We start from the raw sequence: 26574 nt of genomic DNA, 5'->3' as shown, positions 1-26574 counted from the left end.
TAATAATCAACACTCAAATAACATAGTACACAAACATGTAAACTTCACATAAGGCAGTTTTTGCAATAACTTCTAAATCTAATTATAAAATAGTTTTTTATCCAATTCGTTGTTGAAATATAATCATTTATAGACCGTGTCTGTCATTTTATTTAAACATACATGAAATAATCAATATATCATTAACAGGTTAAGTAGAATATAATGAATATAACGGCTAATATAGGTCATATATTTAGTGAAAGAGTTGATTTCTCTAGTGAACTAACAGATGTGGACACTGAATGACTGCCTGAGGTAAATGTGATGCTACATGACTGTTTAGTTTACAGCCGTTATATTGAGGTCTTTCCGCCGTTGAAACACTGATTTAGCGATTACACCACATATGATACGTGACAGTAAGTTGTAATGCATCCTCAACACACCTTAGATGTGCATTCATGTTTATTCTTAAGGAAGAGATGATCGATCGCGCTCACAGATGATCGCGTTCACGCGCGCGCACTGCCGCCAGATTGAAGTGTGTTCCGCGCTTAAAACATGCCCACTGTTAAAGATTGCGTTCGGTTTCACAGTGAAGTCTGGTCCTCTTCTCATCGAGAACATGAGCTCTCGCTGTCAGTGCGTGTGTATGGAGCAGACGTGGGTGTTTCTCAGATATACTGAAATACGTCCACACCGCGGACATGTTGCTTCAGACAAGCACGTGCAGGTCGCGGTTTCTGTTTGCGTCATCACAACATTTCGGCCGTGTTGTTTCGGTGATAAAAGTATTTCGGCCGAAAACCGAAAATGCACTTTTGGGCCATTTTCGGCCGAAAATTTTCGGTGGCCGAATATTCGGTGCATCCCTAAACTATTCATGATCCAGCTTATAGTCTCCGGAACGTCACTGGTCACGGCAGTAATGAGAGCGACGCGAGCACTTTATATTAGTTTATCTGAGTTGTCTTGAGTGTTTTTGTGTAATTCGCTGTGTATGTCCTGATGATAATGCAAGGGAGAGAGAGTTTATGGATAAGACTTTAATGCACACTTCGTGAACTGTGTTTTATTCAGCTCTTACAGTGATTTTCTGGAGTGAAAACAGACACTTCATCTTTTGTGTGATGAACAATAAACTTCATAAAACTCATCAGTAAAGTTTTGGCCATTATTCGGACATGGTCCGCTACAACATGCTTGTGGATAAAAGCAAGATGGCAACATAAGTTAAAACTGGAATTAAAGTGCCCCTATTATGGATCTTTGAAAATGACCTTTCGTGTAGTGTGGAACATAGTTCTAAGTGAATGAAAACATTGTGCAAAGTTTTAAATCTGAAAGTACACCGTATATACAGTTATTGTCTCTCAAAAGAGTCGAGTCAATTAAACAAATCTTATTTTTTTAAAAACACCAAGCTGTTTCTTTGTGACATCAAGACGAAACATTAGCAATATTGCCCGTCCGCTTATTGTGCGCGCACAGACACCAGGGAAACCTCGAACCACCTCAAACATTGCAGCTGATTCCTGTGGATACTGGATAGCATCGTGTGGAGAAAACGATGTACTCTACAATGTGTTTATTGTTTTTCATATTGTGTAGGTATCTGGCTAACCAGCTAACTCATGTTATTACTGTCTTACTGAAATACAACTGTAAATCAGCTGTGGGCTGCAGTATTACCTAAAACTGTGTCTATTCATGCAGCTTGTCTGTCGTTCTTACTACTTTGAGTAAAGATAAAGGATGGAGCCAGATTTGTTTTGCAAACTTTAATGTTACATCAGTCATTCACGTGAGTGCTCGGCTAAAGTATGTGCTGTTATTGATACAATTCCCGCATGTGCACCGCAATAAATTAGAAACACACACACATCTGATAATGTACCTCAAACTGAGTAGCGTATCACTGAGAAACGTCCTGCTCAAGGTTCGGGTTGAATAACTAGTTCTTCCGATGTTTCATCATCGTTTCGGACTCACGCTGGGATTGGTGTAAAATCGACATAATCGCTACTGTCTTTACAGTGTGTATAAACGCTAAGCTTTAGGAAGCCTCCGGATGGAGCTGGAGTTCAGTTATGGTAATGGGTATTTTTTTCCGAAATACGCACTGTACACGCTGACAAATCAGAGCAGAGCAGGCTCGTAGAAAGGAGGGATTTAGATTCATCCATCGAGTTGTTTGAGAATCATTGAACATTGTGGTGATGTGCAATGTATATTGCAAATTAAACTGTTGTTTTGACCTTGACGCATGTAAACCTATTGTTGGAGACAACAGGTGGCAACCAATAATTGAATCAGTGAGAAAATGTTTTAAATGTTCTTGCTCATTTTCTCAAATCAGTGACAGTGAGTTTTAGTTGGCAACTAATAATATATATAAAGCTATGTGTTTTCAAAATGTAGTAGCCGGTTTGTTGCATGGCCCCATAAATGTTGCTGAAATGGTAAAAGGGTGAATACATTTTAAAATATTAAAATAGCAAACATTAATTTTAAGTTGTAGTAATATTTCACAATATTACATTTTTACTGTATTTTTTTCAATCAAATAAATGCAGCCTTGGTGAGTGACTTCTTTCATAAAACATTAGAAACACTTACCGACGCCAGAACGGTAAGTAAATAGGATAAATAGAGACCTATTGATGTGGACATTCTTTTTTTGAAATCAGTGAAATATTAGCTAAAAGCCATTGGTTATATTTGACATTTGCACTCAGTAATTAACAGAAGAAAAAAAACGTCCATCTGCTGATCTGAGCCTATAAAATTCTGTCATGTGAATTAATTGCTTTAAATGGAGGGGATGTTACAGCCCCGACTACCTGTGATGAAAGTTGTGCCTGATAGCAAAGTTTCTGCCTCTGTTCCTCCTTTGTTTCCATGGCTACAGATGTGGAAAACTCCTAAAGGGAAGCTAGGGTGGTAAAGCTTTGAAATATCTGCCGCATGTATATTTGATTACTCTGTGACTGCTGTAGCTGAAGCTCTGCCACTCCTAAGGGATCTGCCTCAGCTCCGTCATACCTGCGGACTCTGATCTGAGCCTCTTATGCATCGCGGCACCTCCACTTGGGTTATTGGTTGCCACAGTAACAGTTATTGGGAGGTGAGGGACAGCCTGGAGGCTGAAGACGTGATGGACTATGGAACCACCCTCCCCCGCTCTCTCCGTCTCTCCCTGTGAAAGCCAAGATGCATTTCACAGCTAATGAGGCAGTGCCCTCCCCATGTCATGTAGCTGTGTGTGGGTACTAACTGAGGTATGCCGTTTGGCTCTTCTGTCCACAGCGATGAATTTCCAGCTCTCTGACCTTTTGAAGATCCTGTCCTCTTGACTCATTATTAGGGCATAAACTATACCAAGCATTAGGGCCGCACGAAACCTCAGCGTAGACCAATTAGTGGCTGAGCTTGCGTGACTCCTGTTCTATAGGAACTGGCTGTCTTTCCTCATTTTCAGCCGGTTTCTTCTTCATTGTGTTGTCAGTTGGATTTCAAGAAATCAACTTCTGCAACGACACCAAGAATACATCAAAAATAAAGGAAGCAAGTATTTTTTGCTGTCTTTACTTTGCTACTTTTTTCTGGGATTTTAATGGAAACACTGGCAAGCTTTTCTTTGATGTGCACACTGGGATTGAGGGAAGATACTTCTGTTGTCATCAGCAGGATCCAGCCATAAATTTTTAGTGCTTCACATGCGGTGTTTTTTCATTGTGCCTTTTTATAGTACTTAAAGGGATAGTTCACCCAAGAAAGTACTCATCATTCACTCGCGTCATTTCAAAACTGAAAATGACTTTCATTCTTCTGCAGAACTCAAAGGAGATATTTTGAATATATCAGCTGTTTTGTCCGTATAATGAAAGTCAATGGGATCCTCAACAACATTGAACCCAATTGACTTTTGTTGTGTGGACATGGGCGTTTTTCAAAATATCATTATTTGCGTTCTGTAGGAAAATGTAAGTTCTACATGTTTGGGATGAAAGAATCCTTATTTTTGACTGAACTGTCATTTCAACTGTTCTGCTATGTAATAATTACCACAAGCTTATTGAACAATACCATATAAGCAATGAGCGATGAACGTAAAATGCTTTTCCGCACTGTAGCGCAGCTGTCAGATAAATGTTTTTAGGTAATCATGTATAGCGGTAAATGGGACCATCATTCATAAATGGGACAAAGTTGAGTTTGCAATGTCATGTGTTGAGCAGCATTCATTTGTACTGTTCCCGTTCTGATGGCATGCATGAATTAGTCCAGTGACTCTTTATAGGTAGAACACAGCCTGCTCTGTTTGTCCAGCAACACACTCAAACCACACAATTCAGAATCAACCATTGTCAAGCTGCACTGCATATGATTCCCCTGTTTCCTGTTGTGCTGTGACTGCAGTACAGTATAGGCTTTTGCTACTTCCACTTTTGCACTGATATGTTCATTTTTCTTGTCCAAAACGATGCAGGTCATTGGTTTTCTATTACTTTGTCCTCCGTGTACACAGCGCATTTTTGATAAGACGAATATTGCTGACCACACCTGCTCCCTCTCACACCACGGCGTGTCAAACATGAGCTGACACAAACCTTCTTCACAAATGCTGCTTCTCTTAAGTGTGCCAAATCCCATTGAAAAGCATGAAATCACATTGCAGCCTAACACAGAATGACCTTTGATATTTTCACATTAGGTGAAGGCTAGCCAAGAAAAAAAAACCCTTTCAGGCAGACACTTAAGCTTTACATGTCCAGGGAAAAGCTGTGGATTTGGGGTGCTGACTAACAGCGTTGAGAGGAAGTCAGTCTGATTTATTCTGTGCAGGTTGTGCTGGGACGGCCCCAGCAGTCCCTCTTGGGGGACTTGAGGAAAGGGATCCTGATCATGTCAGTTAGTTAATGGAATGAGGCCCAGCTTTCTCTTTAAAGCTGTCTCTTCGGATAAAGGCTGTTTTCAGAGCAGCAAACCTTGTGTAGCCTATGTTTTAAACTCTTCAGATTTTAAAATATTTATTTTCAATATTCATACATTTCAAAGCAAGTGTTGCATCTGTCGATTATATCTAACTGATTTTTTTCTTTTTGTTTCAGTATTATGTGCCAAGAATCTGGCAAAGAAAGACTTCTTCCGTAAGTATAACTCCATTTAATCTCTATTTTCATCCTTTGTGTTACTTTAAAGTGCCCCTATTATGGATTTTTTTATGGAAAAAAGCACAGATGTAAGAGCATGTCAACTTCTAAAGGCCCCCAAAACAGCTCAGACTCCTAGGGGTTAAACTTAAATAGACTACCTATACAAGTAGTTATGTCTCTTTGTTTTAATTTGTCCTGTTATTGACGTAATGCGCAACCATTTAAATGTCTGAAACCTAAAATAAACATTATGTGGTTTAAAACACTGAATAGTTGGGATATGTGACGAGCGCTGAGCGGATTATCAGTGAATAATGACTTATTTTGGTCTGTTTCTCTAACAAAGCTATCGCTTTATTTTTAGAAGATGAGAAATGTAGACCATGTATTGTAACCCCTTCAGTGATGCATTCAGTTGAAAAATTCACATTTATATCGAAAAGAGTAGCCAGGATATTATTCATATTCACCGTTTTTGTTTCACATAAAGTCAAAGGAGTTTGTAATGTCGTGTGCAGAGTTTCCGCTAGAAAAAAATGGTGCCGGTCAAAGTGACCGGCAGAGGTTTCGTTTTCCGGACATTTTGATGATATGCTGGTCAAATATCGCCTCTTAATTATTCAAGTTGAGAAAAACTGAAAACAGTTTATGTAACTTAAAAAAAATGATATAATCAGGCTGTATATGCAACATGTTTATTAGCCTAACTTTCAAATAGACGAAAAAAAAAAACATGAACGTCCGATTGGCGTCAATCAACCAATTTTTTTTACTTTGGTTGCACATTTCATAGTTTAACAAACCAACCCCCCTTCCCCACATAAAATATCCGAATATAGCATTGTTGTTACACAAGCAAATTTAATTATAAACTCAGTATGTCTCATTTAGTTGGTAACATTTAAATTGGCCACCGTGTGAAATGACTCCTTGTCAAATGAACTTGAACAAACAAATGACATTCTCAAATTATTCGACCCTCTTGTGAATCCGTTGCGTCGTCCTGCCTTTTCGCAGCGCGAACAGAAAATGTTTTCGTTACCATCAACTACCTCACATCTTAGCCATGGGAACTTGTCAGTCCATTCCGACCGATACGCCCTACACTTCGGCTTTTTCTCCGGTGGTGGCGGAGCTGTCTGGCTCTGGACATCTGAGGCTTCAGTATTCAGATCCTGATTCAGTATCCTCCTTCGTGTCTGGCCTTTGAAAAAAGCTTTTAAGGCTAGTCTGCCTGGGCCTGGCCATATTTAAAACGTCTCTCTATAGTTCGTGGTTTAGGTCTATATTATAGCCGTTAGGCGTGCGCTTTATTTGAAATGCAACATGCGATGTTGTTTAAAAACTTTCAAAAGGTCGATTCAGATTGTGTTAGGGGGGCGGGGCCGGGATTATTAGGCAGTTTTAATCTGACAATTTGACCGAAAAGATTTAATTTTGTCGGACATTAAATTTTTTTCCCGGCCAATGTCCGGTAATTACCGGACAACGGAAACCCTGGTCGTGTGTGAGACTACATTTCGCTTTTGGGTGAACTTTTACTCTACATTAAATCCTTCACATTTGCAGAAATGGCTGTATAGGAACCGTTTGTGATTCTGTAGCTCTGGAACATTAGATCCTCTCTCCTCTGAGTTGTTCGGAGCCGCCCACTGGCTGCTTTTATCACTGGGGGAATTCACATTCTCATTCAGTGGCTCCTCATCAGATTCCACCCACTACAGCACGAGTACACTTCACTGTTTTGGAGCCTAGGCTCTCGATCCCAGCTGTTCTGACTGACAGGCTTGTTTGCCCCACTGGCCTCGTCAGTGTGTGTCCCACATATTATTCAAATGCCTGGTGTGCGTCATTCATAGATCTTGTTTCTGTGCCATGGCCACTATGCTTCTCATATAACAAAAGGCCACATGAGAATGTATGACGAACACGGGGCAAAACAAGGCCAATTGCCCCTGATAATTATACAGTGAATTATTAGAATTAATGTTCTACAACAGATGCAGCATGTATTTGTCATTGGCTTTTTCTCCCCACTCAAATAATTTCAGTTAAAAGACACTTCATATTTTCATGCCAACAAATGAATGGTTCACAGAGGCAGAGCATATGATTTTCAATGACAAAACTCATCGTCAAGTCTAAAACTAAGCAACACAATACAGGACTAAAATGATCACGAATACTAAGTTTTCAGTTTGAATAGTCTTACAACTGACTAAGAAACTAAACTGTTCACTATGCCAACCAACTGTAAGGTGGAATTCACACCTAACTTTTCTTGGGTGTGAATAAGTTTGCTTGGGTGTGGTCAGTGACATGTTGGAACCATAAAGCAAAATTTAACTGTAATTTTTAGTCAGGCCAAAATACTCTCATGGCTGGAATACAGTATATGACTTTTGCCCTGATCTGCATTCTGGAGGAATTGACACACATTGCCGAAAGTCAGCTTCTAGTTGCCAACAGTCAGTTGCTGAAGATTATGAATGCATCCAGTCAAACATATTTTTTATTTTGAGTTGATTTTAGAGCACATTGATTTTCATTCGTCCCCTATCAACGAAGTGCATGTTTCTTTCTGCAAGTTCATGGAAATGATGGTAGTACTTGATGCTCAGTCGTTTAGTGTATGAATCCTAGTTTTTTGTCTGAAAACATTAACAGTCAGCAAATGAATAATGCCTAATATGTTCCGATTTTAAAAAATCATGTAGTGTATTGCGGCCTTTACAGAACAGTGATATGTGGCGCAAATACAGTAAGAATCAAATGTGAAAAGTGAAAGCATCAAGGTGGAACACAATTTTATACTAAATACAATCTTAGTTTATATAACTTGGCTGAAAACATATTTAATATAATGTTTAATCTGTAATCTGCCTGTAAAAAGTGTATGTAAAATGTAGTGATGCACCGATCACTTTATTTCACTTTTTTTTTTTTATCATGATTTTACATGGCTGATTCCGATACAGATTTTTTTCAAGAAAACTGGCCGATACCGATTTCCGAATTTATTTTTTTTACACAATAAAAGAATGAAAGTACACATGAACAAGATGTTTATTTGGTATATAACAGGCTAAATTGGCTTTTGGCTAATGAAAACAAGTCCGCAATCTGAAATTAAAAGGCTGAAAGGTGAAATTAAAGGCAACAACTGCATATTCTGCAATCCAAACAAAGATGTTACTTAAATCAGCATTTGTTTTTAAATTCAGTGTAAAGAAAAAAAGTCTTTACCAGTGAAATGAAATAAAACCAAAGTATATAATTGTTCCAAAATGTTAAATCAAATAATGTTTAGTGCAACGAAAAAAACTAAGATGCTACAGCAGGTGCTTTTCAAATCAAATTAAGTCAATGTAATTTTATGGTAAAATAAAAATGATCCTATAGGCTACAGAACTGATTTCAAAAGTGCATGCATGTTCTTCTTTAGGCTACAAAAAGAAGTATTTCGGCTTTGTCACAAGTTAGTCTGTTTCGTTCTCATCCGATCCAACACGTGAGAAGCTGAGCTGAACAAACGCTCACTATCTACACTTGTGCATGCGGAGAGGTAAGCTCGTGCAACTTCAGCTCGTGCAGGAAAGCGGCTCTTCATTCCCTTCAGCGTATCTCGTCTCTTCCCTCAGTTCTCCAGTTTCCGTTTGTAACACACAAGTGACATGTTCGCGAATGATTGCAATATAGGCGTATGTGTTGTGCACGCGGGCGCACTTCCGGAAAAATTGGCGGAAAAATACAAAGAAACCCTTTGTTAAGATTTTTGGCCGGTCAACCGGTGCATCCCTAGTAAAATGGATTTCAGAGACTTTATCAATGTATATGGAGTGATATGGAGATTGAAAGTCTGTACTGAAAGTCAGTAGTTCCAGGGTCATTTTTTTCGGTCTGGGGCTCTGGAAAATGAATCTAAATATTTGCAGTCTATCTAAATTCTTGTAGCTGTCATTGTGGAAGCTGCTTAGCTGTCCAGATTGTACCCGTTTATTCAGAGGACAGTGTGTGACGGCCGAGTTTGTCCTCTGTTGTTTATTTGTATTCCTGCCACGCTGTCGTTCCTCTGCAGGGTTGCCTGATCCTTTCGCCAAAGTGGTGGTGGATGGCTCGGGTCAATGCCACTCTACAGACACGGTCAAAAGCACATTGGACCCCAAGTGGAATCAGCATTACGACCTGTAAGCAAATTTCCTTACTTCATTTCTTTAATGTTTTAGTGGTATTCATGATGTTTTGCAGTTTCGGTCATTTAGTTAATCTTTAAAATAATATTAGCTAGTGGTTTCAGTTTACTGGAGGAACTTGCAAAATATAACTTTTTCCACAGGTATATTGGGAAGACAGATTCCATCACCATTAGTGTGTGGAACCATAAAAAGATCCATAAGAAGCAGGGGGCGGGTTTCTTAGGCTGTGTGCGGCTCCTGTCCAACGCCATCAGCAGACTAAAAGACACAGGCTGTGAGTGTGATATTTTTATAGCCAGCCTTAATCTCTTCGCTTTGCCTTATCGCAGCTGTTAACCCTTTATCTGCAGTTTGATAACCTCATACATCAAAAGTTTGATTACATCATATTATCTATCTCACCATCAGACCAGCGTTTAGACTTGTGCAAGTTGAACCCATCTGACAGTGATGCTGTCCGTGGACAAATCGTCGGTATGTATTGAACAGTGCATGTCGAACTTGTACAGAATTTTTCAGGTACAATGGCCCAAAAAGTATTTAACAACCCTTTTAAATGGATGTATTTGCACTGGATAACAAAATATCAAGCCAAGTGTTTATTTTGAAGAAAGTCAAAACATTTAAGATGGCATTTGCCTCATAAAAGTGTAGTTCTGAAAAAAAGCACTAGCAGTATTTGTTTGCAGATGCTGCTTAGTTTGATATTTTGTATTTAATGCAATAAAGGGGGGAAAAGTGGTTTAAAGTTCCAAATACTTTGGGAACACTGTGTAAATTTAAATGTATAAATTCACAAACTTAAAATAAATGTATTGCTAAATCAGTGTTCTGCTAAACGAAGAGCCTCAATCTGAAGGCTTTTCTTTAACCGTTTTCTTCATTTTTGTAGTGAGCCTGCAAACCAGAGACAGAATTGGCAGTGGCGGGCCTGTGGTCGACTGTAGAGGACTGGTAGAGAATGAAGGGTGAGTCATCTTCTGTCTTGAAGATGCACATTTATTTAGTAGTGGAACTTACTTGCTACCTGCCCAGATAGAAAGCACTTAATTTTAGCTTCCTAAAGACCAGTTATTCTCATAGTTCATCACTGTTTTTATCATCAAGACTTGGCCCAGTCTGGAAAAAAAATATAGGGCGGAACTTTCTTTTATTCACCAGGATTTGATATGAGTGTGATGATTATGATATTACTTATCCACACCTATGTGGCCTGTGTTAAATCAGCTGAAAAGTCATTTAAAAAATGTTACATGAAAGTTATTACACGTCATGATAGATTATGAAAATTTGAATGTGAATGACTTAATTGTGTAGGATAGGTCCTGAGACAGTTATTAAAATATTAGGAGCACTTTTATGTTTTTAAAACATTTATGTTTATCCTTAATGTTTGTGTGTCTGTGTGCTGATGATGCCGATGATCTGTATGTTTCAGGCCAGTTTTTGAGGACTCGGGGCCTGGGCGGCCTCTCAGCTGCTTCATGGAGGAGCCCATGCCATACACAGATCCCACAGGGGCCGCTGGCGGAGGAAACTGCCGTGCACTTGAGTCACCCAATCAGGAGCAACGACTCCAAGCACAACGGATCAGAAACCAAGATTCCCGAGGGCACGCGCACACACCCCAAAACCGACCACACGGACACCAGTCCCCCGACCTCCCTGAGGGCTACGGTGAGTGTGTGCGCATTAGCAATGGGACAGCATAAAGACACAATCAAAGGAAACAATCAAACCGTCTCCATTGACTTAGTATTGCATGAAGCGGCCTCCTTGTCATTTATGGCCTATAACAAAAAACAGAACAATGTATAAAAGCTGATATGTGACGAGGTGTACAGCAAACAAGCTAAACAACCCAGAACGAAAAAACACAGAAGTTTTTATAAGCTGTTGATCCAAAAAACGAGCGTTTAAGGACAAAAAGGTGGAAACATGCAATTGAGACAGAGCGTGACATGTTATATTACACTGAGAACTACACCCACTGGAGGGGTACGTAATCAGCGACAGGAAATATAATATATAAAACTGACATTTGGATATTTGACTTAACAGTGACAACACGTTTACTGCACACGTAGGCATACTGAGTGTCAGGATCCCAAAATGTACCCATTCTTGCTGCTGAAGCTTAACGTCTTATTGCCTGTATCGTTTTTTTGGGGTCGACAGCTTATAAAAGCATATTTCTGTGTTTTTTAAGCTTGTTCGCTGTACACCTTGTCACATATCAGCTTTTAGACATTGTTTTGTTTTTTGTTATAAGTCCGAAATGACAAGGAGGCAACCTCACGCAATGCAAAGTCAATGGAGAGCGTTGGATTGTTTTCCCCCCTGGTGTGGGCGTGGCCTAAATATGCTCTGTCTCTATGGTCGGTTTAGTGAAGTTTACCTAGAATTTTTTTTTTAAAATCGAATTGTTTAAGCTTTTTATTTTTTAGTGTGGCTGCTTTAAAACACCACTGGTATCGAGGCACTGCTTTTGTAACAAATTCACCTGCACTTCAATACACTTTAAATTGCCTGGTGTAGAGCCATTTTCCTATCATTACTTATCTCCAACTCCCTGTTATTTTTTTAAGGACTATGATAGTTTTGCAATAAAAGATTTATATGTAAATATTTAACTAAATGTATGTAGTTTTGCACTTCCCAGTGCGTATACCTGATCTCTTACCCTCAGTACTGCTGGAGTCCACTGAGACTAATACAGCTTAGCGGTCTGGGTAGAGGCTACTGAAGTGCAGTGAACTGGAGAGACTGAGCTCTGAAAGAAGTCTATTCTATGTGGCACTGCTGCTTTAACTGAGCCGTGTGGCTACTGCGGCCCGCATTATACAGGTGGTTTGGCTGTGGTAAAGACTCTCATTGGAGTGTAACCGTGCCTGACCCTGTTGGTGTTGTGGTCGAGTCCTCTGCCGTGACCAGTGGACGGCGCCAATGTAATTAAATCTCAGACTAGACATGCCACACTAGCTGTGTGCAGTCTGAGAACTGGATGCTCAGCGTCCTGTTCCAATAGCCCTGGCGCTCATTCAGGTTACGTGTAAACCTCTGTCTGAGTTAGCTGTTGCTCATTCACTCTTGACGTGCATCTCTTCTCTTTTCGAATACAGAGCAAAGGACCACTGTGCAGGGCCAAGTCTATTTTCTGCACACACAGACTGGCGTGAGCACCTGGCATGATCCCAGAATACCCCGGTAGGTTTAATCAGCACCCGCCTTTGCTGAAATAACGATTTCCCCTGTTTGATTGCTCCTCACTTCTATTGTGATATCGCTCTAATCGTAGCTTTTTAATCTCCACAATCAGCTAACTTAATAATCAGCAATCCCACTTAATAGCTGCTACTATTGACATTGTGAAGCTTGATCATTTGCTTGTCGTCATAATGACTTCAGGAGCCTGAGGAAAGAGACTTGGGAAGAAGCCTGTTAGTGATGAGGACAGGGTGGGAAATCAACTGCAGGTGCTTGTTGCGCAGTGGCAGGTTATTTTGCCTTATCAGCCACTGTAGCGTGTGACCTCTCAAATGGGCCCTTTTAGATTGGCCCAACAACATGCTTGTATATTCAACATGCAAAAGGTTTTTATATACTGTCCACTGTTTGTTTGGATCTTTAGTTGTGCCAACATCTCTGTCATAAGACAAGTCTGTCTGCTTTGGAATGTAAAGCCTTTGAAAATGCAGATTTTTTTTCTATTTGGGTAATAGGTATTAGCTCTACTCGAATGGATAATAGTTTGAATCAACATTTATTAATTACAATGTTATAGAAGATTACAAAAGTGTTTTTAAACTTTGTACTCATCCAAAAATCCTGGTGAAATGTATTGAGGCTTCCACAAAAATATTAGCGGCACAACTGCTTTCAACATTAATAATAAAAATATATTAAATTATATTTGTATTATTTCACAATATTACGCCTTGATGAGCATAAGAGATTTCTTTTAAAAAAATCAACCCACGTTTGGGATTTTTGAATGGTAGTGTGTTTGAATGAACAAAAATAAAAATGTTTGATAAAATCGTAGTGGCTGGTAAAATAGGGCACTCACCTGCCACCGTGGCTGGTGAACAAAAAGAAGCTAATTTCCCACCCAGGAAAAGAGTAAAGAGGCAGAGTTTTAGGTCACCATTAAATATGTTGAGCAGCAGGTGTGATGGGTGCGCTTGCTCCTTCAGGGATTTGAACAGCGTGAGTTGTGAGGAGCTGGGCCCTCTGCCGCCCGGCTGGGAGATCAGGAGCACTGTGTCAGGAAGAATTTATTTTGTCGACCACAATAATAGAACCACGCAATTCACCGACCCCAGGTTACATCACATCATGAGGTAAAACATCTTTCACATCGGCTCTGCTCATAACATCTGATTACTCATCCCAGCTCTTAAATTATCCTGTTAATTATTCACCACAATGAATAAATCATCCTTGTGTAATTAAACTTGCTAGTAATGATAATTGCTTGCTCGTATGAAGGTTTATTAAATTAATTCTCGACATTTAATTCCTAATCGTCCCAAGTGGGAGTGTAACCCAAATGATGCATGAAAATTACATGGTGCGGTGGTTTGATAAACTGCTATGAAAGTGCGGCGGTATTGATTCACATGTGACATTTGTGTGTCTTTTGCACGTGATGAGCAGCCAGCACTCTCAGGTGAAGGAGTCGAGCCAGGCTTTGCCCGTACAGATGGAGGTTGGTATTGAGGAGGGTGAAGGGGAGTTACCGGTACGCTACGAGAGAGATCTGGTCCAGAAACTTAAAGTTCTTCGCCATGAGCTCTCCCTGCAGCAGCCTCAAGCCGGCCACTGCCGCATAGAAGTGTCCCGTGAGGAGATATTTGAGGTACTCACAGTCACAAACCTGTATAGTCATTTAAGCATGCACTGTGGAACTGGTTTTGTTATTGGAAGTGACTATGATATATGCATCACAGTTAGGTTTGCTTGCTTTTTGATCTCCGAGAGTATTTCATCCCAGTGTACACTAACGTTTAAAAGTTTGGGGTCAGTAAGATGATTTTGAAAGAAGTCTATTATGATCGCCAAGACTGCATTTATGTGATCAAAAATACAGTAAAAACAGTCATAATTTGAAATATTACTACAATTAAATCTAACAGTATTGCAATAAAATTATTTTCTATTTTAATATATTTTAAAATATAATTTAGTCCTGTAATAAAGCAGAATCATCCATTTCAGGTGTGTGTGTGTGTGTGTGTGTGTGTGTGTGTGTGTGTGTGTGTGTGTGTGTGTGTGTGTGTGTGTGTGTGTGTGTGTGTGTGTGTGTGTGTGTGTGTGTGTGTGTGTGTGTGTGTGTGTGTGTGTGTGTGTGTGTGTGTGTGTGTGTGTGTGTGTGTGTGTGTGTGTGTGTGTGTGTGTGTGTGTGTGTGTGTGTGTGTGTGTGTGTGTGTGTGTGTGTGTGTGTGTGTGTGTGTGTGTGTGTGTGTGTGTGTTCCACAAAAAATATTAAGCAGCACAGCTAATCAACATTGATATATATATATATAATTTTTTTTTTTGTACTGTTACTAAACAAATTTTTGCTGATTAAAAGACCCCATATTTTTGAACATTAGTGTAATTACTTGCTTCTTTAAAACAACCTGTAAAATTTGCATCTGGTTTTTGTTTTTGTAAATGGCTAAAAAGCAATGTACACATCATTTTAGGCTAGTTTAAAGTGTTTCATTTTATAATTGTTTAAGGGATAGTTCACCCTAAAATGAAAATTAAGTCATAATTTACTTGCCCTGGAGTTGTTCTGATGCTGTATGCCCTTCTGTTTTATGGGCAACTAAAGGAGATTCTTTTTTAAAAATGTCTCGTGTCTCATCCATATAATGGCAGTGAATAGCAACCAGAATCAAGCTTCACTGCAAAAAATGCTCTTCTTTCTTAGGAATTTGTTGTCTTGATTTAAGAATATTTAGATATTTAGACTAGAAACAAGATGCTTTTACTAGATAAGTAAAATTACATAAGATATTTTTTCTTGTTTTTTTGAAAATAAAATCAAAATGAAGTGAGTTTTTGCTTAAAACAAGCAAAATTATCTGCCAATGGGGTGAGGAAAAATAATCTTATTTCTGATTGAAATCGTGTTTCTTTTTTTTTTGTCCCAAACAGAAATGAGATTATTTTTCTCACCCCATTGGCAGATAATTGTGCTTGTTTTAAGCAAAATCTCATTTCATTTGTATTTTTTCCCCAGAAAACAAGAAAAAATATCGTATGTCATATAACTTATCTAGTAAATGCATCTTGATTTAAGATTTTTTAGATATTTGGACCGTAAACAAGACAAAAATACTAAATAAGAAGAGCATTTTTTTGCAGTTTGTATGACAGGATGGTTCCACATGCTGAATATTCCATGTGTTCTGGGGGTATACGATAGGGTTTGGTGAAAAACAACCAGACATTAAATGTATTAAACAAAATTCTTGACATTGACCGTTGGTCTTTTCTGCTCGCCTGCACGTTATTAGCGCCGCAGTTCACTCCGTCTTGCCCAGAAAAAAAACACAAGTTGTGAGAAATCAAGATCAACAAAAATGCCTAGACATCAACAATGCCTAGACATTCCACAAAAGTATCCATGTAATTTCTTTACTGAGTCAAATGTCACCGGACCGGAACTCCACTTGTCTGATGACATGATAGCAGCAGTTCACAGATGTAACCTTGATAACTTATGACGAATGCAACGGATTTATTCACCTGAGAGAAGAAGGTACATGGGTTGTATTTAATGTTGTGTTTTTGTTAATCTTGATTTCTCACAACTTGTGTGTTTTTCTGGACGAGACGGAGTGAACTGCGGCACTAATAGAGTCTCACGAACGTGCAGTCAAGCAGAAAAGACTGACAGCCAAGGTCAAGAATTTTGTTAAATGCATTAAATTTCGGGTTGTTTATGGCCAAACCCTATTGTATACCCCCAGAACACTTGGACTATACTGCATGTGTCGCATGGGATCATTCTGTGATACTTTTTTTAAAAAGCTTGATTCACTGCTATTATATGGATGAGTGTGAGCAGGACTTCTTTTTTTTTAATTCTCCTTTTGTGGTCCATAAAAGAAAGAAGGACATCCAGCATTAGAACAACACCAGGCTGGTTGCATAAACTGAAAAGACTTCTCTTACAAGTTAGACATCAACATGTTTTCTTTAAGACTGTTCATAACTTTTTAAAATCGGTTACATAAAAACGTAGATTGACCTAATTTGATACTAAAAGTAAGACCGAATGCCCCTTGACCAACTGCTAGTGGGTCATACTAGATCTTAAGGCACGGTCTTAACATAATGGCTATGTTTATGTAACGGGCGCTGCAGGGTGAGTAAATTATGACTTAATTTTCATTTTATTAACTATCCCTTCAATGTAATGATGTATTATTTATGTAAATGTAATGTTTCACTCAGAATTGCATCTTATTATGGAAATGAAATGTGTTGTAATGTCACTGCTCTATCTGTGCAATAGGAGTCTTATAGACAGATCATGAAGATGAGACCCAAAGACCTGAAGAAGCGGCTGATGGTGAAGTTTAGAGGAGAGGAGGGGCTGGATTACGGTGGTGTTGCTAGGTAGCATATGAATCTGTTCCATATGAAAGGTTCTCATTAATTAATTTCCCCTGTGCCTCATTATTCCCACATCTCTTTTCATACACCAGTCTTGACTTTATAATTTCAACAGTTTAGCTGAATCTCAGCCAGGCTTATCAGCATGCAGGGTATCATGTTCACGATATTGCAGGTGTTCCCCTGTTGAGCACAGAGTTTAGATTGAACTGCAGCCAGCAAGACTCAGAAGTCAGATTTACTTTTTTTTAGAAGATGCTCATATCTGTGTCTGAATTCCTGTCTTATTCCAGGGAGTGGTTATATCTTCTATGCCATGAGATGCTGAATCCATACTACGGCCTGTTTCAGTACTCAACTGATAACATCTACACACTACAGATCAACCCAGACTCATCCATCAACCCTGTAAGTCATTCGGTGGCCTATGCTTAGGATTTCTCTCATAAACAAGACCTAGTAAATCAGTATGTTATGAAGAATTGCTTGGACCTCATGGTCATCATGTGTGCTTTAATGTTGGCTCTGCTGCAGGATCTCATTAACTTTCCTGTCACGCCCTCTGCTGTTTTTTCAGGACCACTTGTCTTACTTCCACTTTGTTGGGCGGATTATGGGTCTAGCTGTTTTCCACGGGCACTACATTAATGGAGGCTTCACCTTGCCCTTCTACAAGCAGCTACTGGGGAAGCCCATCCAGCTTTGTGACCTTGAGACTGTGGACCCAGAGTTGCACAAGAGCCTTGTTTGGATCCTGTGAGTGAATTTCACAAGAAATGTCTGATTCAGTTTCAATAAAATGAAACCAAAAAAACTATTTTGCTTAAAGAAAATCAAATCTTAAAGGCTATTAAGAGAGAGCGTAGACTTCTCTCTCACAGACCTTTCTACACCACTGTTGTGTGTCACACTTGAAAGACTCTAAAAGCGCACAAGCCAGAATGTGTGACAAATGTATGGCTCAAATTCAAGTTTTGTTTGTTTGTATGACATTATTAACATTAAAACCAGTCATAATTGAGATTTATACATCATATGAAAGCTTAATAAATAAGCTGTTCAGATAGGACAATATTTGGCCGAGATACAACTATTTGAAAATCTGGAATCTGAGGGTGCAAAAAAATCTAAATGTTGAGAAAATCACCTTTTTAAAATTGTCCAAATAAAGTCCTTAGCAAGGCATATTACTTACACAATAATACATTTTTATATATTTACGGTAGGACATTTACAAAATATCTTCATGGAACTTGATCTTTACTTAATATCCTAATGATTTTTGGCATAAAAGAAAAATGTGTAATTTTGACCCATACAATGTATTGTTGGCTATTGCCACAACATACCCGTGTTACTTATGGCTGGTTTTGTGGTCCAGGGTCACAAATATAAATCAACCCCTTATTCTTATTATTTAGCAATAAAATAAATACATTAAAAGAAAAAGCTAAATACCTACACAACCAGTTTAAACAATACACCAGCTTTTTGCTATTTTTATAATAAAGTCTAAGTTTAAAACTTAAAATATAGGAATTTTGTTTTGTAGAGAAATTCATACTTGGGTACAGTTTATGTGTCTATAATGCATCTACACTAGGGATATTAATGATTAATCGATGATCGATTAATTGTCGATAATACATTTAATCGATAAAACGTATCGATCATCAATTAAGCAGGGTCATGCTGCTCAAAATGGTGCCGCTCAACCGCGAAACACTGGAGGAAAAATGAAGCCAGTGTGCCGGAGTTATGTTTGGGACCATTTTACAGCTGGAGTTACACCTTCATCATGACTATAAGTGTGCGTGTGCATTCGCAGCCTTTTGTTTTGTGCAAATGTAAGTTGTAATGTTATTAAATAAGTAATTGAATTAAATGATCAATCACATCGACTCATTTTACAATCCTGTAGCCCTTTATTTAGATTAAAAACCCTTCATATTGATTTGGTGAGGAACATGGCGTTTTGAGCAGCTTTTGCACACTCTGTCATGCTGTTGGCTATAAGCCACTGCTGAAGACGCATATGCAGTATTAAGGCTAACGATTAATCGATTATGGGAATTTGTGTAAATTGACATCCCTTGTCTACACATTACAATTTGAAGAAATTAAACGGCATGTTAGTATATTTTGTGCAGCTTTTAAATGTATTCTAATTTAAATGTAAAAACTCTTGGAATTATACATATCATTTTTTATTTTATTTATTTTTTTAAGAAGAATATAATGAAAATCACTGTACACATTTTTTTACAAAACAGTAAAAAATAAAGTAAAATGCACTGGCATATTTTGGGTTCAGTGTGGCCAAACAAACAGCTTGATGTTTATGGATTGTTAATGGGTAGCCTGTTGACTGTAAGCAACAAAATGAATAACTTTGCTTTGTTTTTCTTGTGTTTTTCAGAGAGAATGACATCACATCTGTTTTGGACCACACCTTCTGCGTAGAACATAATGCTTTTGGCAAATTCCTTCAACATGAGCTGAAACCAAATGGCAAGAACATCCCAGTCACAGAGGAGAACAAGAAAGAATATGTGAGGTATGAAGAGGAGCAAGCTTGTTGTGGACTACCAGCCACAGCAGATTCCTAATCGCTCTGTCAGAGACAGTCAGCCAGCAGAGGGCAGCAGTCACCCTGGCTAAAGGGGCTTGGCAGGGGCATTAGGAGCCTCAATGCTTTTTCCACTGTCTATTTGATTGAGTGAACCCTGGATGTTTAAGCTACCGATCAAGAATGTTAGTGGGATGTCAATTTTTATGAGTCTTTATTGTGTGCAAGACATTGCCAAATAGAAATTAATCAGATTTTGTTAATGGAGAACTGTGGGGTGCAGTTGCCTGTAAGTGTTTTCCATGTTCCACTGCAGTTCTCTAATAATTGATTGTGTCTCTGTTAGGCTTTATGTCAACTGGAGGTTCATGCGAGGCATTGAGGCCCAGTTCCTCGCCCTGCAGAAGGGCTTCAACGAACTCATACCACAGCATCTACTCAAGCCTTTTGACAACAAGGAACTTGAGGTAATTTTCAGACACGCTGAATATGGACAGGATGATGAAGAGATTGCTTTGAATAATATCAGAGACCTTAAAAGGGTAGAATAGGAGAATAATAATGACATTTCAACAGTATAGTATAGTATCCAACAAACTTCAAAATGTTAATTGCAGGAAGCACAATACAGTAAGTTTAATACAAATAAATAAGGCATGCTTTTGACACTAAATAAACACAAAGTAGTAAGATATTAAACAGCAACTAAGCTGTGAAATGTTACTATCAGGTAGGAGGTTAAAGGGTTACTTCAGCGATTTAGCATTAAACTTTGTATCAGTAGAAACCCGCTACTATATACAAATTATCGTACTTTCCCCCCTCATGTCCCCCTGAGACGAGAGAATTATGCATTTTATTTCTGGAAAAAATCCTCAGATGATGCAAATATCGTCATTTTGCGTCATCAAAGGATTTTTGGCCAGAGGCTATAGACTACAGACAGTAGAAGGAGCTGTTCCACATGTTTTCAACCCGCCCATAGGGGAGGGATCTCACTCACAGAATATAAATGCGCACGGCCGCTCAGTTCGGGCATTAATAACGGAGCGGTGCGGAGAAAAGTGAGGGTTGCAACTTTTCAATTAATTCCTATGAAAGTTAAGCTTCCATAGGCATGATCTGAAAAACGCGCCAGACTGCACACGCGCTGAGAATGACTGCCGCACTTACCTCAGCTCTTGCTCTCATGATGAATGAAATCTGACTCCTGCTGCGTCTGTGACGTGACTTTCGTTCGGCTCACTCACACTTTATTGAAAAGACTTTTCAACAGTTTTTAATTGTAGTGTCTGTTCTCTAACTGAACAAAACTATTTAATTACTATGAAAATCAAAACCACGGTGGGGCGGTGTCATGGTGGGCAAGTGATAACCAGTAGCCGTGGCTTTGGGAGTGGCCTCGTTGAGCAGCGAAGCAAGTGCATTCTGGGAGTTGTTGTCTTTCATCCACATGAGACAAAAATACATTTTCTGTCTTTTCTCAGTCTAGAAGGCACCAAATTCAAAAATAATTTCACATTTCTACTACATAAATGACCCAGTTTAACACATTCATCTTCCCAGTGCTGAAGTACCCCTTTAAGAATGCCAAGCTGTAGCCTAAACCATTTTCAGAATATGTTAATTCCATCTGCATTTAAGTTATTAAAGGGTCCGCTGTGTTTATATATTGTTTTAAATGTTGTGTGTTAGGTTTCATGTGATGCCGTGGCTGCTTTTTCAGACCATGACAAATTTCCCTTTGGGATAAAGTACACCTTAACCATAACTATATAGCAATGTAATTATTTATTAATTTTCATTTCTTTGGACCAGTGTAACAATGCATTGTAATTAGGGCTGTCAAACGATTAATTGTGATTAATCCCATCCAAAATAAAAGCTTGTGTTTTGGTAATATATTTGTGTGTACTGTGTATATTAATTATGTATATATTTAAGAATTATTTGCATATTATATTATTTGCACATATTATGTAAACACAAACTTTTATTTTGGATGCGGTTAATCGTTTGACAGGACTAATTGTAATAAATCGCAACATTTATGCTCATGTATTAAAAATGTTTTACTAACAATATATGTGTAATGCAACTTTTGACCTTTTTGTGTGATGACACAATGAATGATTGAATCCATTTTGAATCCGTTCTTTAAAATAACTGAAATGTATTTATTTATTTGCAGCTGATACCTTATTAAACGTCAGAGACATTATTAAAACCTAGTCTTGTTGCTCTCATAGCCCTGAAACGATTAGGAATGGCGAAATCGAAGTAGACTAATTACACATTATTTGGGAAATCTAATGACGACTAATACAAATTGTTTTATAAGTATTACTATTTTTATATTGGCTTATTAATTTCATACACTTCTGTTCAAAGTTTTGGGGATGGTAAGTTTTTTACTTTTTAGAAATCTCTTCTCAACAAGGCTGCAATTATTTGATCAAAAATGCAGCAAGAACAGTATTATTGTGAAATAATATTGCAATTTTAACTCTTTTCTATTTGAATATTTAAAAATGTATTTTATTAATTACATTTATTTATTTCTGTGATGGCAAAGCTGAATTTTCAGCATCTTTACTCCAGTCTTCAGTGTCACATGATCCTTCAGAAATCATAATATGCAGATTTTCTACTCAAGAAAATGTTCTTATTATTATCAATGTTGAAAACAGTTGTGATGCATTTTTTTAATCAATTTAATGCATCCTTGCTAAATAAAAAGTTATTTCTTACTCACCCCAAACAGGTACGGTTGTGTTTCTCCATCAAACTTGTTGCAAATATGTATAATAAATAATTGCTCATATTGACCTGCCTGTCTCAAAAATAATGTTTATGATTCTCTCTGCATTGTAGCTGATCATCGGTGGTTTGGGGAAGATCGATCTGAACGACTGGAAGGCAAACACGCGGCTGAAGCACTGTGTGGCTGACAGTAACATAGTGAAGTGGTTCTGGCAGGCGGTTGAATCGTTTGATGAGGAGAGGAGAGGCAGATTGCTACAGTTCGTCACGGGCTCCACACGCGTCCCACTACAAGGCTTCAAAGCACTGCAAGGTGGCTAATAGATAAGCCATATACACTTTCAAAATACCTGACATACTGTGCTTGTCAAAATGTCCTAGTCTGCCACTATTTTGTTTGTATTGGCCTTAACCCTAGTGAAAAATTCCCTGACTAAAGGCAACATGAAACCAGAATTTATTAATTGTCCCAGTTTTTATGATGCACAATTTATCAGTGTATATTATACTAAAGAGAATTGTACATGCAGACTAACATGTTTCACAGGTTCAAGCCCAACCTTACATTACATCCTGCTGAATAATCGGATTAACATTTAACAATATGGAAGCAACATGAGTTGAGAGTGTTTACTTTTTAAAGTAGTTTGCTCACTTCTGTTGAGTATGATGATTTGGAGAACAGTGATAACTAGAATGTATCTTTGTAAGGTTCTACAGGTTCTGCAGGACCAAGACTCTTCACTATTCATTTAATCGATGCCAACACAGACAACCTGCCCAAAGCCCATACATGGTAAGATTTAGCTAAGAACTTGAAACTAATCAAAGATGCAGAAGATCTGTTATGTTTTCAAAAAATGTAAATGCACACTTTCTATTGTTTTAAAGGATGAATCCAACTTTCCTTGATCTTTTTATTTCAAAAAAATCTTTTATTTGTGATTTTTTTCAAAGGTTTGGCTTCAAATAAAAAATTACTAGCCACTCAGCATTTTCACCGGCCACAATTTTGACGTTGATACCATGGGGAAAAACTGCTATATAGATATTTTTAATATCACTTATTAGGCTGCTGTAACTTTAACACCTGACGCACTGATCATTATACTATTACACATGCGTGATTGTTTACTTAAAACATAACTGGCTGCTTACGTGAATACTTAGCAAGCATTTTGTCATTATTTTTGTGTATTTGACTGTTTAAGCACAATGTATAAGCTGAAAAAAATAACTCCACTTAGTACGAGGCGGGTTTGTGTGAGCACAAAATCTGCAGGAATGAGTAAAATTATGTTCAATACACGCAGTCCCACACCGAAAATCAGGCCCTTTAACACCAACAATATTCATCTGGAGCAATTATGAAACAAGTGAGTTAGGGGAGGCGGGTTTGTGTGTCAGAGAAATGAGAGCGCAAGAAAGCACAGCTGGTATCGTGCATCTATTTTGCGGGAAATGAGTATTGGAAGCGTTATGTATCAAAAAAATCTTTATTTTTGACAACACTGTATTGCACTTAGGTTATTATTTCTTATGCCTTTTTAAAAGACTACAATTTTTTTTTTAAATGTATAGCTTATATATACAATTCATGTGTTTATGTCAGTGTTAATGTCAAGCCCTGAATACATTTATAATGTTACAGAAGATTTCTATTTCAAATAAATGCTGTTCTTTAGAACTCCACATTTTCAACATTGCTAATAACTGTTTCTTGAGCACCAAATCAGCATATTTGATTATTTAAATGTATGTATGTTTCTGAAAGGCAGGGAAGTATAAACAAAACAACAAAAAAACCATGCTTTTTTCCTACATGCCAGAGAAAGTGTAGAAAGTGGTCATATGACACTATTTGATGAAATGAAGTCAGGGCTCTTGCCGAAATACTGATCTAGTTTCTCACATATTCTTTCAGCTTCAACCGAATCGACATCCCGCCTTACGAGTCCTACGAGAAGCTCTACGAGAAGCTCCTAACGGCCGTGGAGGAGACGTGTGGCTTTGCAGTGGAGTGAGCAAGTGCCCTGTCCAGCCAGCCAGCAATGGCCGCAAACCCACCAAACAGCCCCAGCCATCCTTCTCACCCCCCTCCCCTTCTCCAGGACAGACGGACTGGTGTCTTCTGACAGACTTTAGCATCACCCGCCAGCCTGAGACTGCAGCGGAGGGGAGTGACCACCCAAGGGCGAAACTCTCAAAGACTAATGATTCCTCGGCGGTGTAATTCGGTAATTGTTTGCGCATTACCACATAAGTTACAGAGAAATCTGATCAACGTTTATTTTGTTTCTCAAAAATCCAGTTTGTATTGTCTTTGTCACTGAAGCGGTGGGTTGATGGTGTCTGACTGTAACGCGAGTGTGTTTGTGCTGCAGTACGTAGAGCCTCGCTGAGCCTGTGGTCTACATGAAGTAGAGCTCATGTTTTAGTCTAGGTGGAGTATTTTAACATGCACAGAGCCTGTGACCATTAAACCAGTTTACCTACAGCAAATGGGTCTCGAAGGACAAGGGTGGTCTGCGTTGTCATGCTCGGTATGTCTCCAATTGTTTCCGTAATCTACTTTATTTTTGCTTGCATCCTGTTCAGTACTATAGGATGGCATTTCAGTGGTATCCATTTCCTGTACTCATCAGTTCTCATTGTAGAAATTTTAACTCGAATGCTTGAAATGTATTATTGAAATGTTGTTGTTGTTTTTTTGTCTGAGATCAAGAACGTGCTTGACAGGCAAGTCTTAGTCCTCTTGTGGGAACTGTGAATGTAACAGCGCCCACGTGTCAATGTTCTTCAGCTGAAGCACAAGGATCATGTGCAGTCTAGAGAAGGACCCAAAGCCCTTGCAAAGTCAGCGGTTTCCAGAGTGAGCCAGTATTTTCATCGCCTACAAAATCTTTTTTACCCAGCGAGCACTCCTCCGTTGTCAACGAAATACCTACTTTTGAAAGGTAATGCTAAATGAGCGGTGTTTTAATATGCAGATTTTGAAGCATGTCACCTTCTTGAGCAACATTCGGACCCGTTGTGTCCGTCAACACCCCTAAGCTGGACTCGTAACTTTAGTTTCGCGAAGAAAACGGATGGCGAATGTTTTAAAGGAGCTCTTTTTGTCCTTAATTTTGATGGACCCTTTTAATCTTTTCCAAATGAATCTAGCCATAATCCTATGGTAACTTAGCATTAACTCTTTTAACTTAACGTACTATTAAAAATCACCTCCAGACTGTTATTCGCGGCTCTTTCATCGAAACCACTGCTTCAAGTAACATTCAGCACTTTGGCTGGCACGTATACAATCACCCGTCATGGAGTGTTTATTCCCCTGTGGACGAGCGCTGAGGTCCTTCGGCTCCGTTTGTCCGCTCCTCTGGACTGACGGAGAGGTGTTTGGTCCAGGTTTTGGTGTGGTGAAAGGTCAGGGGTGTGTCTTGGATTTCATTATGTAGTGCTTGATGTGCATGGCACCAGGTTATTCTTTGTAAATGTAAAGAATGAGCCAACCTCATAGTGTTTCTTCAACCACTTTTGTCTTTCTCTCTCACTCGTTTTTTTTTTTTTAACCAATTATTTATTACCATGTAATGTCCTTTTACGTATTGCTGCTATTACCATTATTCTGTAGTTTTCAGAAAAGGCTGAGTTCTTGTGAAAGCTGTACACTAATCTCTTTTATTTTATGTATGAATCAAAGTATTTAAACCTGCTGCTGATTCTTCAGGACGTTAAGAGGACGTGGACACCCGACCTTTGACCTGGATGGAGTTAGCGAGTGATGTAGGCTGGACCCCGGTGGTCATGTTCATATTTGTGATATATGCAATAAAATCCATCACCTTTATATTCTTGGTTCTGTCTTAAAATGTCTCTTTCCTCACTTAATGTGCATCGGATCGGTCGGATTTTTGTGTCTTTTGACAAGTGTGCAAAAATGAAGTTTTCTGTTTTTCCAAAAAGACCGTGAATGCCTAGAGTGGTGAGCTGTTTTTAAACTTGCATAAAACACAAAAGAGGTAATGTTTAATGTTGTGCAATTGTGGGAATGGCTAGTGAGCTTGAAGATGAGTATGGACTTTTGCCTGAAGTTACAGTTGTTTTCATATTTCTCTAAGAAAACCCTTTTTCCAAGTAATGTGACCGGTATCATCACATTGTACAATTATTAGGTCCTGAGTGTCATTGTTTATTCGATGCAAGAGTAATGTAACTTACTATGTACTAAACATTTCTGGAAAAAAATTCAGTGTAAATAAGATTATATTAAAGAAACTAAATTGCAAATCAC

General features: G+C 38.5%; 1 protein-coding gene across 4 annotated transcripts in view; it reads left to right on the top strand.

Moving 5' to 3' along the window:
- Positions 1-26574, top strand: part of smurf1 (SMAD specific E3 ubiquitin protein ligase 1) — a 46881-nt gene extending 20307 nt beyond the window's left edge. Inside the window, exons 2-18 of one of the 4 annotated variants that reach the window (XM_079824029.1) lie at positions 5097-5135; positions 9220-9328; positions 9478-9611; positions 9746-9811; positions 10230-10305; positions 10776-11014; positions 12460-12544; positions 13534-13680; positions 13997-14198; positions 16851-16954; positions 17245-17359; positions 17529-17707; positions 19371-19508; positions 19867-19987; positions 22395-22596; positions 22995-23079; positions 24208-26574. In XM_079824029.1, the coding sequence (XP_079680155.1) occupies positions 5097-5135; positions 9220-9328; positions 9478-9611; positions 9746-9811; positions 10230-10305; positions 10776-11014; positions 12460-12544; positions 13534-13680; positions 13997-14198; positions 16851-16954; positions 17245-17359; positions 17529-17707; positions 19371-19508; positions 19867-19987; positions 22395-22596; positions 22995-23079; positions 24208-24307 (2141 nt within the window). In that variant the 3' untranslated portion in view covers positions 24308-26574. The remainder of the gene's footprint in view (positions 1-5096; positions 5136-9219; positions 9329-9477; positions 9612-9745; positions 9812-10229; positions 10306-10775; positions 11015-12459; positions 12545-13533; positions 13681-13996; positions 14199-16850; positions 16955-17244; positions 17360-17528; positions 17708-19370; positions 19509-19866; positions 19988-22394; positions 22597-22994; positions 23080-24207) is intronic. The other 3 variants (XM_079824030.1, XM_079824032.1, XM_079824031.1) reach the window with 3 other exon arrangements.

This window comes from Gobio gobio (genome assembly GCF_949357685.1).
Source record: "Gobio gobio genome assembly, chromosome: 1".
Taxonomy (NCBI): Eukaryota; Metazoa; Chordata; class Actinopteri; order Cypriniformes; family Gobionidae; genus Gobio; species Gobio gobio.
Note: the sequence above shows the minus strand (reverse complement) of the source record. Positions and strands in the feature narration are given on the sequence as shown.